Consider the following 18,460-nt stretch of genomic DNA (forward strand, 5'->3'; position numbering starts at 1 on the left):
AGAACGTGCGCGCGTTAATCAAAAAATATAGTGCTGTCAAAATTAATTTGCGTTATTAACGCGTTAACTTATATATTATATATATTTATAGTCACATATGCACACATACATACAGTGTGTCTGACTCTACTATTCCATAATTAGATGAAGAAGAAGCCAGTGAAGCACACAAGTTGGGCAGATGAAGTTGATTACAATATCCCAGACTACAAGACTGTCATTGCCATCAGCAGTAAGGACCAGCTCAACATCACACTTTCCAAATGTGGACTGGCCATGCTGAGTAATCTGGGCACGGTAAGAAAAGGGGCTGCCATCATCATCATCAACAGGAAACTGTCAAAGGATGGGTGTATATTTATCTATAATGTTAATATTCTCATCTTTCTGCAGGCATTTGCTGAGGCTGCCAAACAGACAGCTGAGTGCTTTCAGAAGGATGAAGCTCCTTTTGTGGTGAAAAACCGCCTGGGCTTGCCAGTGTTTGTCTGCCACAGTGAGATGTTTTGTCCCATTGGCCAGCAGAGCACCAACCGCACAGTGGAGCTGCAAGACGGGGAAACCCTCGGGATGGACTATTCAACCACTACAGACTCCGACCAGTTCTCCGCTATGACCTCCTTGAGTGGAAAAGACTACTACATACAGCCTAGTAAGATACACTTGATACGCACTTACAATATGCTGTATGCAGTATATATATACCAAATAAGTCGTTTCAGCATCACCAGCTGCAATTACTGCCAACACAGTCTAGTTAAATACAAAGCCTACACTGAATTTTATCAGGACAATTCATTTGTATTCTATTCTCTTAATCAAATTGAATGCTATTCGATTTAGACACAATTGATCCTACTTTATTTTAACTTTTAATCAAAGCACATAATGTCAATAATAAAACTATTGTATAACCCCACCTCCCACCCCCACCCCACTCTCTTGCCTAATATAAGAAAATTGCCTAAACCCCGAAGTCAAACACATACTGTATGGGCTGATCTTCCTCTGTCCTCTCCAGCTCCGGTGGGCCATACCTCAACCAGTGTGATCCCCCTGATCAAGGTTGGCAGGGGAATGTACAGTGTAATGCACAAAGAGTCGGGAGTCACTCGCTTCCTGGTCTGTCAGATTTACTCTGTGGAGGGCAGCAAGTACATCAAGATCCGCTCTCCTTTCCAGGTACATTACTGATCATGTTACATACATACATGTTAACTCATTTTGTGTTTATTCGATCTGTGGGATAGTATTATATAGTAAGTTGGCATCATATAAATTACACTGTCCCCTCAAGGTACAACAATCCCCCTGTTGTGTCTCAAGTTGACATAATCTTTTAAGCTAAGTGAATATGTAATAATATCAATTAGACAGGGGGTTCATTTAAAAGGCAGCAGTGACTGTGTATTATGATTATTAGCCTTTCCTGCCAGATTATACCAAAATCACTGAAAAAAATGTTCCTTTTCATAATGCACACATATTAAGTTACTTTAAAACAGATAACTGATCAATATTAATTTAAAAATGATTTTTTTCATTCATTTTCTTCTTGTTTTCATCCAGATCATCAATCATTTCTCAATCCCATTCAAAGTTTTTGAGGGGTCGACATGTTTGGGTACAGCTCTCCCTACTGAGGAGTTTTGTGTGCCTCTGGACTCATACAGGTGAGTGCAAGCACATGAACTAGCCTGCACATCTATGCACACATCTTTGCCTCATTTTTCTCTCTCTGTCTATCTTTTAATCACAGTCTCATTTTGCTGTCAGTCTTTTACCCACATTTCATGACTTCTGCCCCCTCAGGTCTGAGCTGAGCATTCGGCCAATAACAGAGGAAGACGCTGACAATCAGGGAGAGCAGTTTGATTGCTCAGAGGGCTTTAGTTACGAAGATGTCAGCAACCTGCAGCCTGACTCACGCCTCCAGCAGACCTGCCGTCGCCGTGGAGAACTCAGTGGTGTGCTGATGGTCAACATTGTGCCAGTTAAGGACGCTGTGACGTTCAAACAAACTGGGGGTGTGGGGGAACACTTTGATGTGCCCTTTGTGCTTCACCTGTGGCCTCCCATCCTGCTGCGCAATCTGTTGCCTTATCCCATTGCCTATGAACTAAAGGTATGACCTTACTGGTAGTCACCATTTATATATATATATATATATATATATATATATATAGATTGGTCTTCTCCCATCAGGCAGGTAGCCTTAATGGTACTTGTTTAGAGCTAATTAATAAATGTTGCCATATTAACATGCAAAAATAAGATGTTGAACATGATTAACCTTATATGTTTATGTGCTGTTAGCAATTTAGCTCCAAGTACAGCACCACAGCATGGCTGTTGACACTTAAATTAAGAGTTGAGTTCTGCCTGGAAGGTAGAAATTTGATTTAAAAATATTCCACTGCTGCTGGTCAACAGTAATGTGTTTACAGTTTTCAGTTAAGATGTACAAATTCACCTTTAACACATGGGATGCACAGACAGTGTAGGTGGACTAAATAATTAATTTCAGCCAAGTGAATATTACTCTTTAATTAGTCACTTTATAATCAATACACGCCAAGCAATGTGAAAGTGTATTTTCTTTTTTTTGTCTTGTTTTGTTTTTTTGTCAAGTAAAAGATCATGCCGAAACCTGACACTTGATGTTGACTTATGTTGTCCCTCTTTGGCTCTTTGGTCCACAGGACAGTGGAGTCTCTGCCCCTGAAGCCACTCTGGACCCAGGCCACTCTGCCCAGCTTCACACTGCAGTTGTTGACCAGTCAAGTCTTGATCTCCGCCTGCTTAATTACTTGGCTCAGGATTGGTCCTCTAAATACAAGTCAGACTGCTTATATATTTTGCTGTGTCCTTGTAGTCTGTATATTTTGAGTATATTGGTCATTGCATAGATAAACAGTAATAATGCTCATACATTTAATTGTTATTGATTGATTTTTGTGTGACAACATCACTGTCATAGTTGAAATCCAATACTACAGATCACCAAATTTTCCTTTGTTGGAACAAATAAAAAAATAATGAATTCTCCGATAGCATATTTTTAAGCCTGCAACAGAAGAAGAGGCACATATTAATCACTCTCATTGTATCAATATATTTTATCCCATCATACAGTCTCCGCAGAGACCAGGAGGAGATCACCTTCATCGTGTTCCAGTCTCTCCGAGAGGACGAGGAGGAGGATGGTGAAGGGTCAGAGAGAAAGAGGGAAGAGTTGGATATAGCAGTGCATGTTAAATATGACCTAGGACAGACAGTGGTTGCTATCCATTCACCGTATTGGATGGTGAATAAGACGGGAAGGTTGCTGCAGTACAAGGCTGATGATATCCATCGCAAACACCCACTGGAATATGACATGCCACTGCTTTTCTCCTTTAAACCTCGTTACTTCATGAGAAACAATAAGGTAAAGAAAGTAAAGGCATACATCAAGTAGAAATGAATTAAAAGTAATTTCAGAAATATGTTATGTTCAAAACCGAATACATATGCATCAGTACTAAAGGGAAATTTCTGAATTAGCACATTTAGCTGCAGCAGGACACTACTGTAGGTAGATACTGAAGAAATAATCTGACCGATTTTCCAATTAAACTATCCACTCAGTCGAAGTTGTGTTACAGTAAAATACTGCTTTGACAATAACTTGTTTTTGGCGTTTCTTTGGTTGTACACTGAAATACTATGGTCTACATACATAACTTCTACCTGTTGTTTCTTATTAATGATTTAATACGTTAAATCCCTCAGGTCCGTTTAATGATCTCAGACAGCGAGCTGTCAGATGAATTTTCCCTGGACACAGTTGGTAGCCATGGAGATGTGAAATGTAAAGGCCGATACAAAGATTACCTGGTGAGAATTGGCCAGTGATGCCAAAATTCAGACATGAACTCATTCAGACTTTAAGTGACAAAACCTTTACTTGACTTTAAAGAGCTGAATGTATCAATATTTGAATTTAAATTAGGGCTGCAGCTCATATTCAAGTAATCGAATCAATTCTTTTGCCTTTTTAAATAGCAGTAGTAAAAATGAGAAAAAGGACAAAAAAGACACGTCTCTGAAAATGAACAATCAATTGGGTTTTATTCCTGGACATTCCTTTTCAAAATCAAACCCATTTATTGCACTTAGTGCATTTAACTTGAGTGAACTTACTTTTAGTGTGACTGATTTTAACTTTTGCATCATTAGGCTACCATACAAATTAGATACACTAGATTCCCCCGCTCCTCCTACCTCAGGCTTTCAGGTCTGGTAGAAGCTGTTAGTTCACAGACTAAAACCACAAGGTTAATGACCCACACAGTGACGTTATGAAAAGAAGTAACTAGTAAACTGCTCCGCGACATAGCGAGTGACGCGACTTGCGTCAGTGATAACCATCCATGTTAAACACCATCAGAGCATGTCATATAATGCAATGAAATTAATTAAACAAAGCTTCGATTTAAAAAAAAAAAAAAATCTAATTATTGAAATTACTTAAGTTATCGTTTCAGCCCTAATTAAAATGTTTTTCACATGTCAGTGAGACTTGGTTTTATATTAGAAAAGTACATAATTGTGATGCTGTGTATTGTGTGATGTCTGCCTCAGGTTGGTGTAAAGATTGATGCGAGCAGTTTCAGTCTGACCCGCATCGTGACCTTTGTGCCGTTTTACATGCTGGTCAACAGAACCAAGCACTGTGTCTACATCTGTGAGGTGGGGCAGGAAAACTGGACCGAGGCTGAACCAGAACAGGTCAGAGCCAAATTTAATATTGTTAGCATCTGTGGTTTGTTCTTTTTTTTTTCATTAAAACGAATTAATTAATGAATCCTTAATCAGACACAACACGTATATCTTACACTTACCTGACTTTTGGGCATGAGCAAAACTGACCTTTTGTTGCAGAACTCTAACAAACCTTTCTGATAATTAAGTTATTATAAAGTACTGAATGACTTTATGTGTAATGAGATGATGCCCTCATTGTATTATTCAAGGTCTTGTTTTATTCTACATTTAGTCAGCCATACCTTTCTGGCCTGAGAACGATGCCAAGCGGCTCAAAATCAAAGTACATGGTTGTTTATCGCCTCCTCGGATTATTGACTTCACACGACCAGAGAACTGCTTATTGCTGCACCTGGATAACTCTGTAAGTACGCACACACACAAAGGGGTAATGGTCATCTGTGCGTATGTGGTCTTTTTTTCTTTTCTTTTTTTTTCTTTTAACAATATGTACTGGTTAAAGACCTTGTTTTTTTCTGTAATAGTTGATGTTCAGGTATGTGTCGTCCTTTTATAATCACCCTCAGGACATTGAAGGAACTCAGTGTCTATATTCCAGTACGTAGACTGTTATTGATTTCCTTCTGCAGGTGGGCGGGATCATTGTCGATGTGAACCTATCAGAACACTCTGCCACAATCAGATTCTCTGAGTACCATGACGGAGCAGCTCCCTTTCTTATCATCAACCACACCAAAGACCAGACTCTGCAATTCCATCAGAGGTGAGAGAACCAAACGTTGACAGTTCAGGGGAAGTAAATAGACAATCTTTAATCAAAACAAATAATTACATAATTACTTGGTTGATTATATTTGTAAGTGGGCTCAGACTGGGAGGAAAAAGGACCAAAGTCAGATATTAAATGTGGGGGGGCACGTAACCATGGTAATCATTACATCATCAAGCATGTAACAAAGATTGGGTCCTTAAATTACCACAAAAATAAAAGAATAAAGTTAAGTTGTGCGCTTGTAAAAGTGAAGAAGGATCAAATGGTTGGTTTATCATTTTAATATAAGATTGTGACTGTTTTTACCTAGTAACTGTGTGTGTGTTAGGGTTAGGGAGAGGAATCCTCTTTGATTATGTAAATGAACTTACTGAAATGCAGAAAGGAGGAAGGAGGCAGAGAGTGGATGAGAAAATGATGAAAATACAGTTGAAGTACTGGCTGAGGATGGAGTGGCTCCACATGCTTTATTTTAGTACTTGAACAAGCTGTTAGTAGTCATCCTTGTTTACTTGGAACCTGATATCTTCAGTGTAATAACATTACTAACACAAATGAACACTTCCACAGCTTTTTTTTTAATATATATCACGGTGCATCTGAAGTTCAAGTGTTGTCTGTAAATGTTCTCTGAAAGTTTTCCAACTCATGGTGTGAATGTGCCACACTTGGTTTAATTTAAAAAAAATGCCCTATGAAGTATGAACAGAAAATCTCTCATACTGTAAATTAAAGCAGAAATTTGTGCCTCCTATGTTGTGCCATTACAGTTTCTTCCTCTTTTTATTCTGTGTTTGGTTTTAAACCATTTTTTTTCTTTTTCAACAAAATTTGCTTCTGAATGAAGAAACAGCAGTTTTTAATTATAGTGGGACTGTTTTATGCACAATATTCACACTTGCATTGATATGTGTTTTTCATACTTGTTGAATGACTTTTTTTCTCTTGTTGCAGCAACCTTTAATAGTTTAGTTGACTATAACTAACAGTGCTTGTTTTTTTGCTGATAGCAGTTTATGTTTGTGTGTTGTGGGTTATGCAGCGCCCGGACAGAATCCACGTGGGTGGCTGATGAGCTGCTCGATCTCTCCTTCTCAGTGGAGGAGGACAGGTAGAAAAATATTAAAAGGGAAACTCTTCTGACACACTCTGAACTCAGAACAAGAAAGGCAAAAGTAAACAAATGGAGGAGGGAGAAAACCATGAAACAGAAAGTGCTGCATAAAGTTGTTTATTGGTGTTGCACTTTCTGTAGGTGCCAAATGATTTATATATACATTAAGAAAAAAGATCGGAGAAGCTGAGTTGCCAGATTTTATTGTGTTAAAAACCATTTTCACACAATGTTGGAACTGTGATTTAGAGCAAAATTTAAGGGTTTGCGGAGGATGACACCAGGTGGAAGAATGAAGTATAACATTGAACACCTTCAAAGATTAAGAGAAATCTAAAGAAAAAGAGAAGAGTGCTGAAAAAATTCATTTAATGGAGGATTGGTGTAACATCAAAGAGTTTATGTCATAGTCATTACAATGTGACAGTACGTCTGAGTGCAGAGTGTGGTCAAATCAAGAGTCCAGGTAACAATAAGTAGAAAGAGACTACTTCAGTTCTGATTCTGGTTTGTGTTTGTGTTTGTGTAATCTGCTCCTCACCTTTACTATGTCAAAATTACATTATTACTGTACTTTTGATATTTCCTGTACAGTAAATGTATAAATCATCAACTACATTATATCATTTGTTCCAGTATCCAATGATCACTACTATGCCCTGCTGTCACTTAAACAACATATTTATACTTCATTCCTTAGTCATGTTTTATGATTGCCATCCTGGAAATTTTTGCGCTGCTCTAAAAATGTTTAAGAGTGACTGTAGTAGAGTCGGAGGAGCAGGTTAGACATTTAAACCCATTTATTCATTTGTTACTATGTTTCTTTGGTCTCCTATCAAGTGTTAAATCATCTTTACTTACTATAGAAATACTAGTTTTGAATGCCGCTGACTGGATGGGATTCTGCCAGTGGAATCACACCTCCTGCTTCTTCCAGTAGTTCTGTTGCATTGACTCGTTTTCTCTTACTTTTTCATCTCTATCCATAGATTATGGCTTCCCTACTACCGCTCTTTCTTTAGTTCATTTTCTTGTCCGCTTTGTGTCGTCGAAGTAGAGATCAGTATCCTTGTGAATGTGCATTTTTTAAAACTTTGTCTCTTCAGTTAAAGGAGAAGTATTGGAGACTTTTGGGTGTTGGCTGTTGTACTGTCAAATAATGTCATATTTCTGTCCGTTTCTTGGAAATTTTGATGTACTCTTGTCAGGCAGGTACGTTGGATTGGATGGTTGTCATGGCGATAAATTCTTGGTGGTTGGGCTCTGTTATATTGTCCTCTGTTTCATTGTTGCCGCCGTCTGTTATCGTTTGCTTCCTGTCATATCAAATCAAGGGGTTTTTTTTCTTGATTTTCAGTGTTTGTATGTTACGTTGCTAATACATACATTATGTGTCTGTGTGGGTGGCTTCCATGTATGTGCAGCTCTCAGAAGGCGGTGGAGCAGGAGGAGCTGGATCCTGGGAGAGCCATGCACTACACCTGGGCTGAACCCACTGGGTCAAGAGAGCTTTGCTGGAAGTGTGGAAGTTACAGTGGGAAGCTGAAGAGTGAGGAGGTACCGTACCCAAGCCAGAACAATGTCTGTTGTTGTGGACAGATATTTATTTAGTTATTGTTTTTCTCATTAGACACCTTAATATCTCATCTCTTCAAATCTGAATCTGCCTCTGACCATGTCTCTCTCCAGTACATACTGTAGCAGGAATCAGTCTGCATTTAGCTCGACAACAGTTTTATAAACAAAAACACCAAACATTTAATGGCTTCATGTTCTCATGTGAGAATTTGTTCCTTTTTTTGGCCTTAGTATATGTAAATTGTAAATTGTGTAAGTTGTATATTACATATAATTACATATGTATATTACATATAATTATGTATTATGTAATCACAATATTTTTGTCATAGAGAACAAAACATTTGACGATATCACCTTGTGCTATAGGATACTGTGGTGGTGAATCACCATTGCTGACCAAATGCTAAATTGTAAATGTGGTGGCGGTGATGTGTACAGTTTCCATGTGTTTTGGATGTAAACACAGTTATTCACATGAGATTTTATGATGTTTGTATATTTGTCTCCTCTCGCAATCTTTAGGACCTGTGTGAGGATATGAACAATGACAGGAAGCTGTTTGTGATCTCCTTTTATGAAGGTAAATACAAGGAGCTTGAATTGAAATGTCCAGTTGACTTAAATACAATCTGAAATGCTTTGCAGTTGTTTATTCACTTGAAATGACTTCACAATGACTTCACAATTTGTTGAGAGTGCATGAATGTTGTTATGGACTAAGATCACAATTATTAAAACTGTGTCATAAAACATAGTTTATGAAACGAGTAGACAGCAGGGTGGCTAGTTTCAGGTCTAGAGCTTGTGTTCTTCTATGATTAATTAAACAAAGAATCAGTGAATCTGCAAAAGCTTCTAGGATACAGTGTTGTGTCCTCTCTGTAGGGGAGAGGGGATAAAGAGACAACCAGCATAATCCTTTTTGGATTCATTAAGTTTGGTATGTTTTGTGTTTAATGTTGATCCAAAGGTCTCCAGCGTGTTGTGCTGTTTACTGAGGAGTATCGCATCTACAAATTGTTGTGTGAGAGTGAGAAGGCACAGCTGGCTGAGCAGGAAATTATCCTGTCGCTACAGAACATGGGCGTGTCTCTGGTCAACAACACTAGCAGCCAGGAGGTCTCCTTCATCGGGATCACAAGGTAGATAGTCAGCAACATACATAAGACTTTACATAACATGCACAAAATCTGGCCAAGCCCAGAACTGTAGGACACATGTACATATTGAGCTCAATGCATTGACATTTGTAGTAAAAGTGAGTGTAACTTAAATAAAATTTAATAAGATTAACTAAAATCCAACAAGTGTAATTAAAGAACTGTAGTTGATCATAGTCAGCCTGCAAATGAAGGATCTGCTTTAACTCTCGAGTTCTTTTGTTTTGTAAATGGTGAATTTTACATTAATATACTGCTTTATAGTTAAGATTGTTAAAACCAAAAACATACAGCTCCAGACTTTATAGGCCGTACTTAATCAGTGTAATTCATTGCTGGCCAGATGGTATTTAATTGTCAGACAGACAGGCTGTAGCTACACAATCAATTTCAAATTCTTTTCTCCTACTTAGCTCGGATGTGGTGTGGGAATTAAAGCCTAAGAAAAAGAGTCGGTGGAAGACTCTGAGCACTAAAGAAGTTGAGATGCTGGAGAGCCGCTTCAAAGAGTACATAGAATCCGGACCCATTGACAATGCCATCGTGGACCTTGAAAACAACTACCAGGTTAGAGACTTAATATAATCAACTTTCTTCATTTGGTCCAGTAACAAATGATCAATACAAAATGAAAATGTTACTAACAACATGGGATCTTATTTATTAAATAATGAAAATAATAATTAGTTGCAAGCCTGATTTTTTGCTAATTGTCTCTCAGGTGAGCTTTACTCCAAACGGCATGGATATGCGGATGCTGCAGCCATGTGATGCTCCACTCAGAAGGCACTTCCTGCCTGGGGTGAAAGTGGAGTACAGTGTCTCACCACGACAGAGTTCCTACCGCGTCCAAATCCACCGCATACAGGTAAAAAAGAAGTCCAGTTTAAGATGAAAATAAATATTTTCCTTTTACCGTTCACACACATTAGACGTTATGTACATCGTCCCCACAGATCCAGAATCAGCTGCCAGGAGCCATCTTTCCCTACGTTTTTTACCCTGTGAAACTGCCAAAGTCGATCACCATGGATGCAGGTCTGTTAATGTTTGATTTAAGACTATATACTTTTGATATGGAGTTTTCAGTCTGTAATCTCTTTTTGTTTTCATTTTTCTTACAGAACCCAAACCTCTAACTGATATCAGCATCGTTACCAGGACAGCAGGACACTCGGATATCTCTCGCATCAAGTAATTGTTTTTTTTACTGCAGTTGTTTATTATTTTACTGTAACATTTGAAATACAGACATTGTTTTCTCAGTTTGGCCACTAAGTTTCTGTTGAAATGTCTGCCTGTCTCAGGTACTTCAAGGTGCTGATTCAAGAAATGGATTTGAAGCTTGATCTGGGCTTTCTTTATGCCATCCTGGACATGTTCACCCCTGAGAACGCCAGCATCATGAGCTCAGAGCAGGAGGTCAAATACACTCACAGTCCCTCTATTTTCTTCAGATTCTGTCACACATTATCATAAACTTGATCAAATCAACATACAATGAGGTCCATGCTAATTTCTGTTTTTCTGTGCCTGTGTATGTGTGTGTTTGTCCTATGTGTGTGTTCTTGTGTATGTGTTTGTTTGTCCTATTCCTCTAGGTGGAACTGTTTGAGAATGACATCGAGAATATGAAGATAGAACTGAACAGCGTTTCTGCTGCTGACACTTCTCCTATCAGCCTCTATGAGTACTTCCACATTTCCCCCATCAAGGTGTGTCAGTATGTTTTTTTTGTGTCTTTGCTTTTATCTTCAGCACTCACCACCGGTCTGATAGTTGCAGGTCTAAATGTAGTACAACGTTCATTCTGTGGGTTGCACATACAGTATCTACATAATCTAGGTTTTTTTTCTCCTTTTCTTTTCTTTTTGTTTATACTTGCCTGTGTTTTTTGTGTAATTAGATATTGTTCATGCTTTTTGTGGTTTGTTAGTTGGTTAGTGAGTTTGTTTTGTTTGGTTTTTGCTGAGTAGCAATTTTATTTTTAAATTTGTTCAAGTAAGAAGAGGGCTATAAACAAGCATTTTAGGCATCCTTACTTTCCTGCACGTTAATTACTGTCTTTTTTATTGAATTTATTTTTATCCTCATTATAATGCAAACAATAAACTACATTAGTTTAGTCTGTATAAAACAATTCCCAATACTTTCATTTTAACAAAGAACAACTGAATGATTTCTGTTGTAATTCACAGTAAAGCATCCAGAAAAGGAATTAAATTACCTGTGAGAGTAATAGAAAAAGTAATAAAGAATTGTGTGGAGAATTACTACATTTGTTTAAAAAATAATGTAATGCTGTAATCATTAAAAGTGTTCTCCAGCTCTGCTAAAACAATTGCAAGCTCTTTAAAGAGGATTTAACTTAAAAAATAAAATAAATGTATAAAAGCATTGAAATCTACTCAGTAGTGACACAGAGTTAATTTCTGTCTGTGATATTCTGCTGTAGTGTGTGTCTGTTTTTGATTAAAATCAGAAGTGGCCGTGCTTAGTCTTGTCTCTGTGTTTGCAGCTGCACCTGAGTTTCTCTCTGAGTTCAGGAGGGGAAGACGGCTTGAAGGAGAAGCGAGATAAAGAACTCATCCCCGTCCAGTCCCTAAACCTGCTGCTGAAGAGTATCGGAGCCACACTCACTGACGCACAGGACGTCGTCTTCAAGTATGTATGCACATGACGGTGCAAACACACATTACATAAATTATACACAGTAACTTTTCTTTTTGTGTGATTAGTTGTTGGAGGAATCCTTGCAACTGTACTGAGTCTTTCTTTTATTTTAGGCTGGCCTTCTTTGAGTTGACCTTCCAGTTTTGTACCACTCAGCAGCTTCAATGGGAGGTCATCAGACATTATTCTAAACAGGTAACACACTAATACACAATGACAAAGCCACAGTAACCAAGAAATAGTTGAAATTGCATTTTTTATTTGATTTACACACGTCAGCTTAGCAGTATCCATTTGTGTATATTTCAGGCTATTAAACAGATGTATGTGCTGGTGCTGGGCCTGGATGTACTTGGAAATCCTTTTGGGCTGATCAGAGGACTGTCTGAGGGGGTGGAGGCCTTCTTCTATGAGCCCTATCAGGTAGTAATATACCACAAGAACAAATAAGCACCAAAACAATGTGTCAGCATTAAAAAACACATCCATTTTAGAGGTCATCATTTCAGCTAAACATGTACATGATTATTTATCTATTAAAAGACACCAGAGGTTGTGAGCAGCCATCCAAACCTATTGATTATTTAAGATGTATAGTGTTAAGTGTTTGCATAATGTTCATATTAACATAACAGTTTGGCTACATGAAGCCACTACAGTGCAGACATTGTCTTTGTGCCTCCTTCATCTTCATCATTGACTGTTGTCTGGGGTCCTCCAGGGAGCCATCCAGGGGCCGGAGGAGTTTGTCGAAGGAATGGCTCTTGGGGTGAAGGCTCTGGTGGGGGGAGCCGTAGGTAAGCAAAGGCCTCATATGTCTCATATTATGTATTAAGTCATTATTTAGTCATGTTATATGTGTACATGCTGTCAGTAAACATCTCGAGTCACTCTCTCTAAAAACTAGCGACCAAGTCCGAAACCTTGGCGTGCTGATAGACTCAGATCTGACCTTCAGCAGTCACATCAAATCAATCACCAAAACAGCCTTCTATCAGCTTAAGAACATATCCAGAGTGAAGGGTTTTACTGTATGTCTCAAACAGACCAGGAGAAGTTGATTCATGCTTTCATCTCCAGTAGACTCGACTACTGTAACGGTCTTCTGACTGGACTCCCACAAAAAAGCATTAAACAACTGCAGCTCATTCAGAACGCTGCAGCTCGAGTTTTGACCAGAACAAAGAGATCAGAGCACATTACTCCAGTTCTAAAGTCTTTACACTGGCTCCCAGTCAGCTATAGAATAGATTTTAAAGTTATGCTACTGGTCTACAAATCACTGAATGGTTTAGGTCCAGAATACATGAATGACATGTTAGTAGAATATAAACCCAGTAGAGCTCTGAGATTTGCTGACTCAGGTCAGATAGTGGAGCCCAGAGTTCAGACTAAACATGGTGAAGCAGCTTTTAGCTGTTATGCTGCACACAACTGGAACAAACTACCAGCAGAACTGAAATCAGCCCCAACTGTGAATATTTTTAAATCCAGGTTAAAAACACTTCTCTTCTCCAGTGCTTATGATTGAGCTCTTTCAAAGCACTTTAAATTTTAATCTTTCATTTGCACTCTATGTCCTTTTAATGATTTTAAAGCAAATCCTTATTTTATGCTGCAATCTTATTTTTAATGCTCTATTATAGTATTTTATTTCTCTCTCTTTCTATGTTTCTGTACTTTGTTTTTATTATTAGTGTGTGTGAGTGTGTGTGTGTGTGTGTGTGGGGGGGGGGGGGGGGGGGGTGGTATGTATGTGTTTATTATGATTGGGTTTTATTTTTATTTCTCAAATTACATGTTTTTTTTCAATTTTTTCTGTTAAATGTTTGTTTTATGTAAAGCACATTGAGTTGCCACTGTGTATGAAATGCGCTATATAAATAAAACTGCCTTGCCTTGCCTTGCCTACATTCAGGAGAAACTTGAATTCGATTTCTGTGAATATTACAGTTTATTTCTTCATTTTGGGTTTTAGTTTAAGCATTATGAAATAAAGTTGCAAAGGAAGAAGTAGATGTTTTAAAGAATATATCTGACTAAGTATAAACATTCATCTGCCTCATAGGGGGGATAGCAGGTGCAGCCTCCAGGATCACAGGTGCCATGGCAAAGGGTGTTGCTGCCATAACGATGGATGAGGACTACCAGCAGAAGAGACGAGAGGCTATGAACAAACAACCCAGTGGCCTGAGAGAGGGGCTGACCAGGGGCGGAAAAGGATTAGTGTCTGTACGTAAAACAAGAAACATTTGGATTGTTTCTTATTAAACCATTAAACCATTATCAGTGGAAAAAAACACAACTTAAAGGATAGGTTCACAATTTTTCAGAATTTCTTCTTTCACATGTTTCTTGCTGTAATCATTCCTTCTGTCCAAAGTAGTCAAATCAAGTCAGTATCTTTCAAAGTTATTGTCTTTTATAGTACCAAATTCCCTCTTTTTATTTCGATCCACTGCAGCTAAACATAAAACACTCCATTGAGACACAGAAGGAATATTTTAGTAAAAAGACTGTAACTGTGGAAGATATCCACTTTAGTTGACTAACTCAGATGGCTAAAGTATCATAATATCTTGTGGTTACCACAACACTTAAATAAGTGTTGTGAACTGTAAAAATATAATGACTTAATTGAATCTGTCATCACTGAATCATTAAACACTTAAAATAGTGCAAATTGACCACTTAAATTGCTTCTACTTGGTAACATTGTCATGGTCTCTTTTCAGGGATTTGTCAGTGGGATCACAGGGATTGTAACCAAACCTATCAAAGGTACGTTAAGTCTGACTGTCTTCCATTTTTGTGATGGCATTAGAAAATGTAATGGTAAAACTATTATGAACAAAATTAATGCTCTAAAATATTATATCAAGATAACTGTCAATCCAGCTAGTATAGATTCATGTTTGTGGTTCTTGCACTCATACTCTTGCATGTATTAATATTAAACTTATGTAATCTTTATGATGATTATGATGTACTGTTTTGCAGGAGCACAAAAGGAGGGTGCGGCAGGCTTCTTTAAAGGTGTTGGCAAAGGTCTGGTTGGTGCTGTAGCCAGACCTACAGGAGGCATTATTGACATGGCCAGCAGTACCTTCCAAGGGATCAAGAGGTATGGGGATTTTACAGCCGTGACATTATATACAAAATTATATTAAAATATATATTAGAATACAAACTATGAACGTTTTCACATGTTCTTGTGAATATTTGTGTATGTGATCACACTGTGTGTATATGCAGTGAATAGCTCACTTTTGTGTTTGAATACATCAAGAATCTTCTGTATTCCCATCATGAATTAACATCTTATTGTTTCATTTCTAGGGCTGCAGAGACTTCACAAGATATTCAATCTCTGCGTCCTCCTCGCTTCATCCACGAGGACAGAGTCATACGACCATATAAGGAGAGGGAGGGCATTGGCAGTCAGATGCTGCAGGTAGGACAAAAATCTCCACATCATCAGTTTTCCACGCTCAGACCTAAACAAATCGTAGTTTATGAATATTATTATTTAATTGAGATTACGACAGGATTCATCTTAGTATTTGCTCAGGTTTGCTAATGGAGTTTTGTGTCTGTGTTCATACAGACACATGAACACAGACATGTTATTCCTTCAAAAAAACTTTTTTAACCCTTCCTCCCCTCAGTCCACTTTATTTGAATTATCTTTAAGCCGTTTACTTATTTCAGTGATGGTTGTGGCTTTTCATGTTAACGGATTGGTAGAAAGTAATTCAGCTCAAATCTCTGTTGTTTACTAACCTCTGTGGCTTTATTTTAGCTGTAGCAAGGTCAAATCACTTCTTTGCTACCAATATAAATGTGTGAGGAAGAGGAAGAGAGATATGTGAAACCCCCTCACTGCCAAAGCAAAGATTATGTTTTCACCCTTTCATAGGTTTTACTAAAGCAGAGCCACTGTGCAGTGAGCTGCCTCTCTGTTTTTGCTCCATATTTCTGCTCAACTAACATGAGGATGCTTTGTGATGTTGTGGTAAATGATGGTATCTATACCTGCAAGGTTTTAACAAAATCAGCTATAATTATAGCAGCTGCTTGGATAACGTGTTGTTGATTAGCACTTTCATTTCAATTTGGTGTGGTGACGCATATTTAACAAATATTTTAGAATAGGCTAGAAGTGTCTCAGTTTTGCTTCATTTAAGCTACTGGTAACGTTTTGGTGCTGATATTATTCTAAAGTTGTGCTGGATGGAGTGGGTTGAAGTTGCTGCTTACGAGTCTCAGGTCAGAGCTACATTATTGCCTACTAGTAAAGACACTGTGTGTAGAATTTCCCTTAAAGTTTACAGATGGGTGACAAACTAGAGAAACCAAGTCCCTTAGTAAGGTTTTGGGCAACAACGATCATCCCCAACAGCTTCAGGACCTCTTTATGTAGACCATTATTCCAAAGGATGTTTCATCATTTGGTGTTTTAATGATGATGGTGGGGATCCTCGTCTAACATGAAGGTCCAAAATCTCCCATAGTTGTTTCTCCATTCATGTTTTCCTTTGAACTGTCATCTATCTGTGTCACCAGCTTTAGATGTAGGCCACGTTTGTGTGGGTATAGATGTGTTCGTGATAGTTTTAACCCCTGTGCCGAATGATGACTAACTGAAGAATAATAATACATTTCATGCATATGTTTCATGTTTCTGTCATGGCTGCTTGGGAAACATGCTTCAAAATACATTGTTGACAAATTTACTTGACTTCAAGAACTACAAAGCAGATAAACACAAGCAGTTTGTCCACAATGCATTTTAAGCCTGTTTCCCAAGTAGAGAGTTGGATAACCACATTTGAGAAAGCTGCTGGGTAAGGACCAGACTGTTGTTAATTTATGGAAAATACATTTTTTATCATTGGCTGATGTCATCAGGTGAGGTTGAAATCAACATCTATCATTTATCTCAAATGATCAAATTACGTTTACCACTGTGGTAGATACAGGGGTAGAAGCAGGTTTCATCCCTGTCGGTCTGACATCTGTCTTCTCTCTTGTCATGTCCACAGAGGAGATTGGCCTACAGTGAACGGAGTAGAACTGGCTCAGAGGATGAGGGTGATGAGGAAATCAGCTAGCAGTGACAGCTGTAGTGTAGTGTTGGTGCTTTGTATGACTGTAGTCTGTACTGGAGTTTGTTATCTGCCTGCTGTCTGTTAGTCAGGAGTTCACAGAGGCCTTAGTGTGAAAGAAATGTTTTTTTTCTCTTATATTTTGTAGTTGTTAATTAACTTTTCTTTTTCTTTGAGTGGCTTTAGCTTAAATTATTTAACTCCTATCCTTTTTCTTTCATCATTTATAAAAAATGATTCTTACCATTGTTCAGATATTCATTCACTGTTAAGAAAATCGTCATCAAGTCATAAAGTCCCTGAAGCCTCTTTTCTCCTCATTAATCAAAGTCTGTTTCATCACTCTGTCAGTCATTCACTGCCACTATTCACTTCTGTCTTGTTCTCAATAAAGTCTTTCAGTTTCAACTTCTACCTGTCATTGTCTTTGTTTCATCCCATCTTTCCTCACCAACCCACAACATCTTTCTGTAAATTTCACTTTGCTGAGAATTGTGGTCTACGTGTTTTTAAAGGCACTTGAATTGTCATAGAATATAGACATATTGACATTCACATTTTAGTTTAATTCAGACATACCGCAGTGTATAATAATTTGGGTAATTCTGAATTATTTCTTTTTCTTTTCTTCCAGAAAATTGAGAACGGACGTTTTGCGAAGTACAGATACTTTGCTCATGCCAAGGTCAATGACTCCGACTTCCTGATGATTACCAAGAGGCGAGTGTTTTTCATCATCTTATTGAGTTAGTGAAAAGCATTCCAGATGTTTTCTCTTTTTTTATTTTAGTCAAGCATATCATTGTGTCGCTCTACTTGCCCAGTTAAACCAGTGTGTTAGTATTGGCCACTGGAGCCCTGTGAGGTTATGGTTTGTTAGTAGAAGCTGTTTAACAGTGGCAGAGTGCTTCATATTTAATAATAATAATAACTTTATTTATATAGCACCTTTCATACAAAGAATGCAACCCAAAGTGCTTTACAACTAAAGTAAAAACTAAACTAAAGTAAAATATATGCAAAAAGAACTTCATATGATAAATGACATAAACTTAACATAAATATGTGAATGTACAGAAGATGGAAAATATAATCCACTTAATAAACATAAGATAAAATGAGGTGACGATAGAATACACAGAGTGCGTACTTCAGTGCATTGGTGGTCATTTTAGACTCAAGTGTAAACTCAGGAAGTATTTCGTCATGTGTACACAATCTGTAAATTGGTGCCTAGGTCTCTGAAGCCATAAGTAAACAGAAGCTCCCTTTTCCCAAC

The 18,460-nt window shown here is 37.9% G+C and overlaps 1 protein-coding gene across 3 annotated transcripts in view; it reads left to right on the forward strand.

Annotated features, from left to right (window-relative positions):
• vps13a (vacuolar protein sorting 13 homolog A) overlaps positions 1-18,460 on the forward strand; it is a 41,305-nt gene that overhangs the window by 20,465 nt on the left and 2,380 nt on the right. The window contains exons 44-73 of one of the 3 annotated variants that reach the window (XM_062418104.1): positions 145-297; positions 394-652; positions 1,022-1,182; positions 1,570-1,673; positions 1,813-2,125; positions 2,703-2,839; positions 3,136-3,430; positions 3,775-3,879; positions 4,627-4,773; positions 5,042-5,173; positions 5,400-5,533; positions 6,585-6,653; positions 8,084-8,216; positions 8,763-8,820; positions 9,211-9,382; positions 9,814-9,967; positions 10,122-10,268; positions 10,357-10,438; positions 10,525-10,594; positions 10,708-10,822; positions 11,002-11,115; positions 11,919-12,064; positions 12,187-12,268; positions 12,383-12,496; positions 12,795-12,870; positions 14,142-14,305; positions 14,809-14,854; positions 15,074-15,197; positions 15,413-15,527; positions 17,816-17,901. In XM_062418104.1, the coding sequence (XP_062274088.1) occupies positions 145-297; positions 394-652; positions 1,022-1,182; positions 1,570-1,673; positions 1,813-2,125; positions 2,703-2,839; positions 3,136-3,430; positions 3,775-3,879; positions 4,627-4,773; positions 5,042-5,173; positions 5,400-5,533; positions 6,585-6,653; positions 8,084-8,216; positions 8,763-8,820; positions 9,211-9,382; positions 9,814-9,967; positions 10,122-10,268; positions 10,357-10,438; positions 10,525-10,594; positions 10,708-10,822; positions 11,002-11,115; positions 11,919-12,064; positions 12,187-12,268; positions 12,383-12,496; positions 12,795-12,870; positions 14,142-14,305; positions 14,809-14,854; positions 15,074-15,197; positions 15,413-15,527; positions 17,816-17,901 (4,007 nt within the window). Of the gene's footprint in view, positions 1-144; positions 298-393; positions 653-1,021; positions 1,183-1,569; positions 1,674-1,812; positions 2,126-2,702; positions 2,840-3,135; positions 3,431-3,774; positions 3,880-4,626; positions 4,774-5,041; positions 5,174-5,399; positions 5,534-6,584; positions 6,654-8,083; positions 8,217-8,762; positions 8,821-9,210; positions 9,383-9,813; positions 9,968-10,121; positions 10,269-10,356; positions 10,439-10,524; positions 10,595-10,707; positions 10,823-11,001; positions 11,116-11,918; positions 12,065-12,186; positions 12,269-12,382; positions 12,497-12,794; positions 12,871-14,141; positions 14,306-14,808; positions 14,855-15,073; positions 15,198-15,412; positions 15,528-17,118; positions 17,590-17,815; positions 17,902-18,460 lie in introns of those variants that run through there. The other 2 variants (XM_062418106.1, XM_062418105.1) reach the window with 2 other exon arrangements.

This window comes from Scomber scombrus, chromosome 4 (genome assembly GCF_963691925.1).
Source record: "Scomber scombrus chromosome 4, fScoSco1.1, whole genome shotgun sequence".
Lineage (NCBI taxonomy): Eukaryota > Metazoa > Chordata > Actinopteri > Scombriformes > Scombridae > Scomber > Scomber scombrus.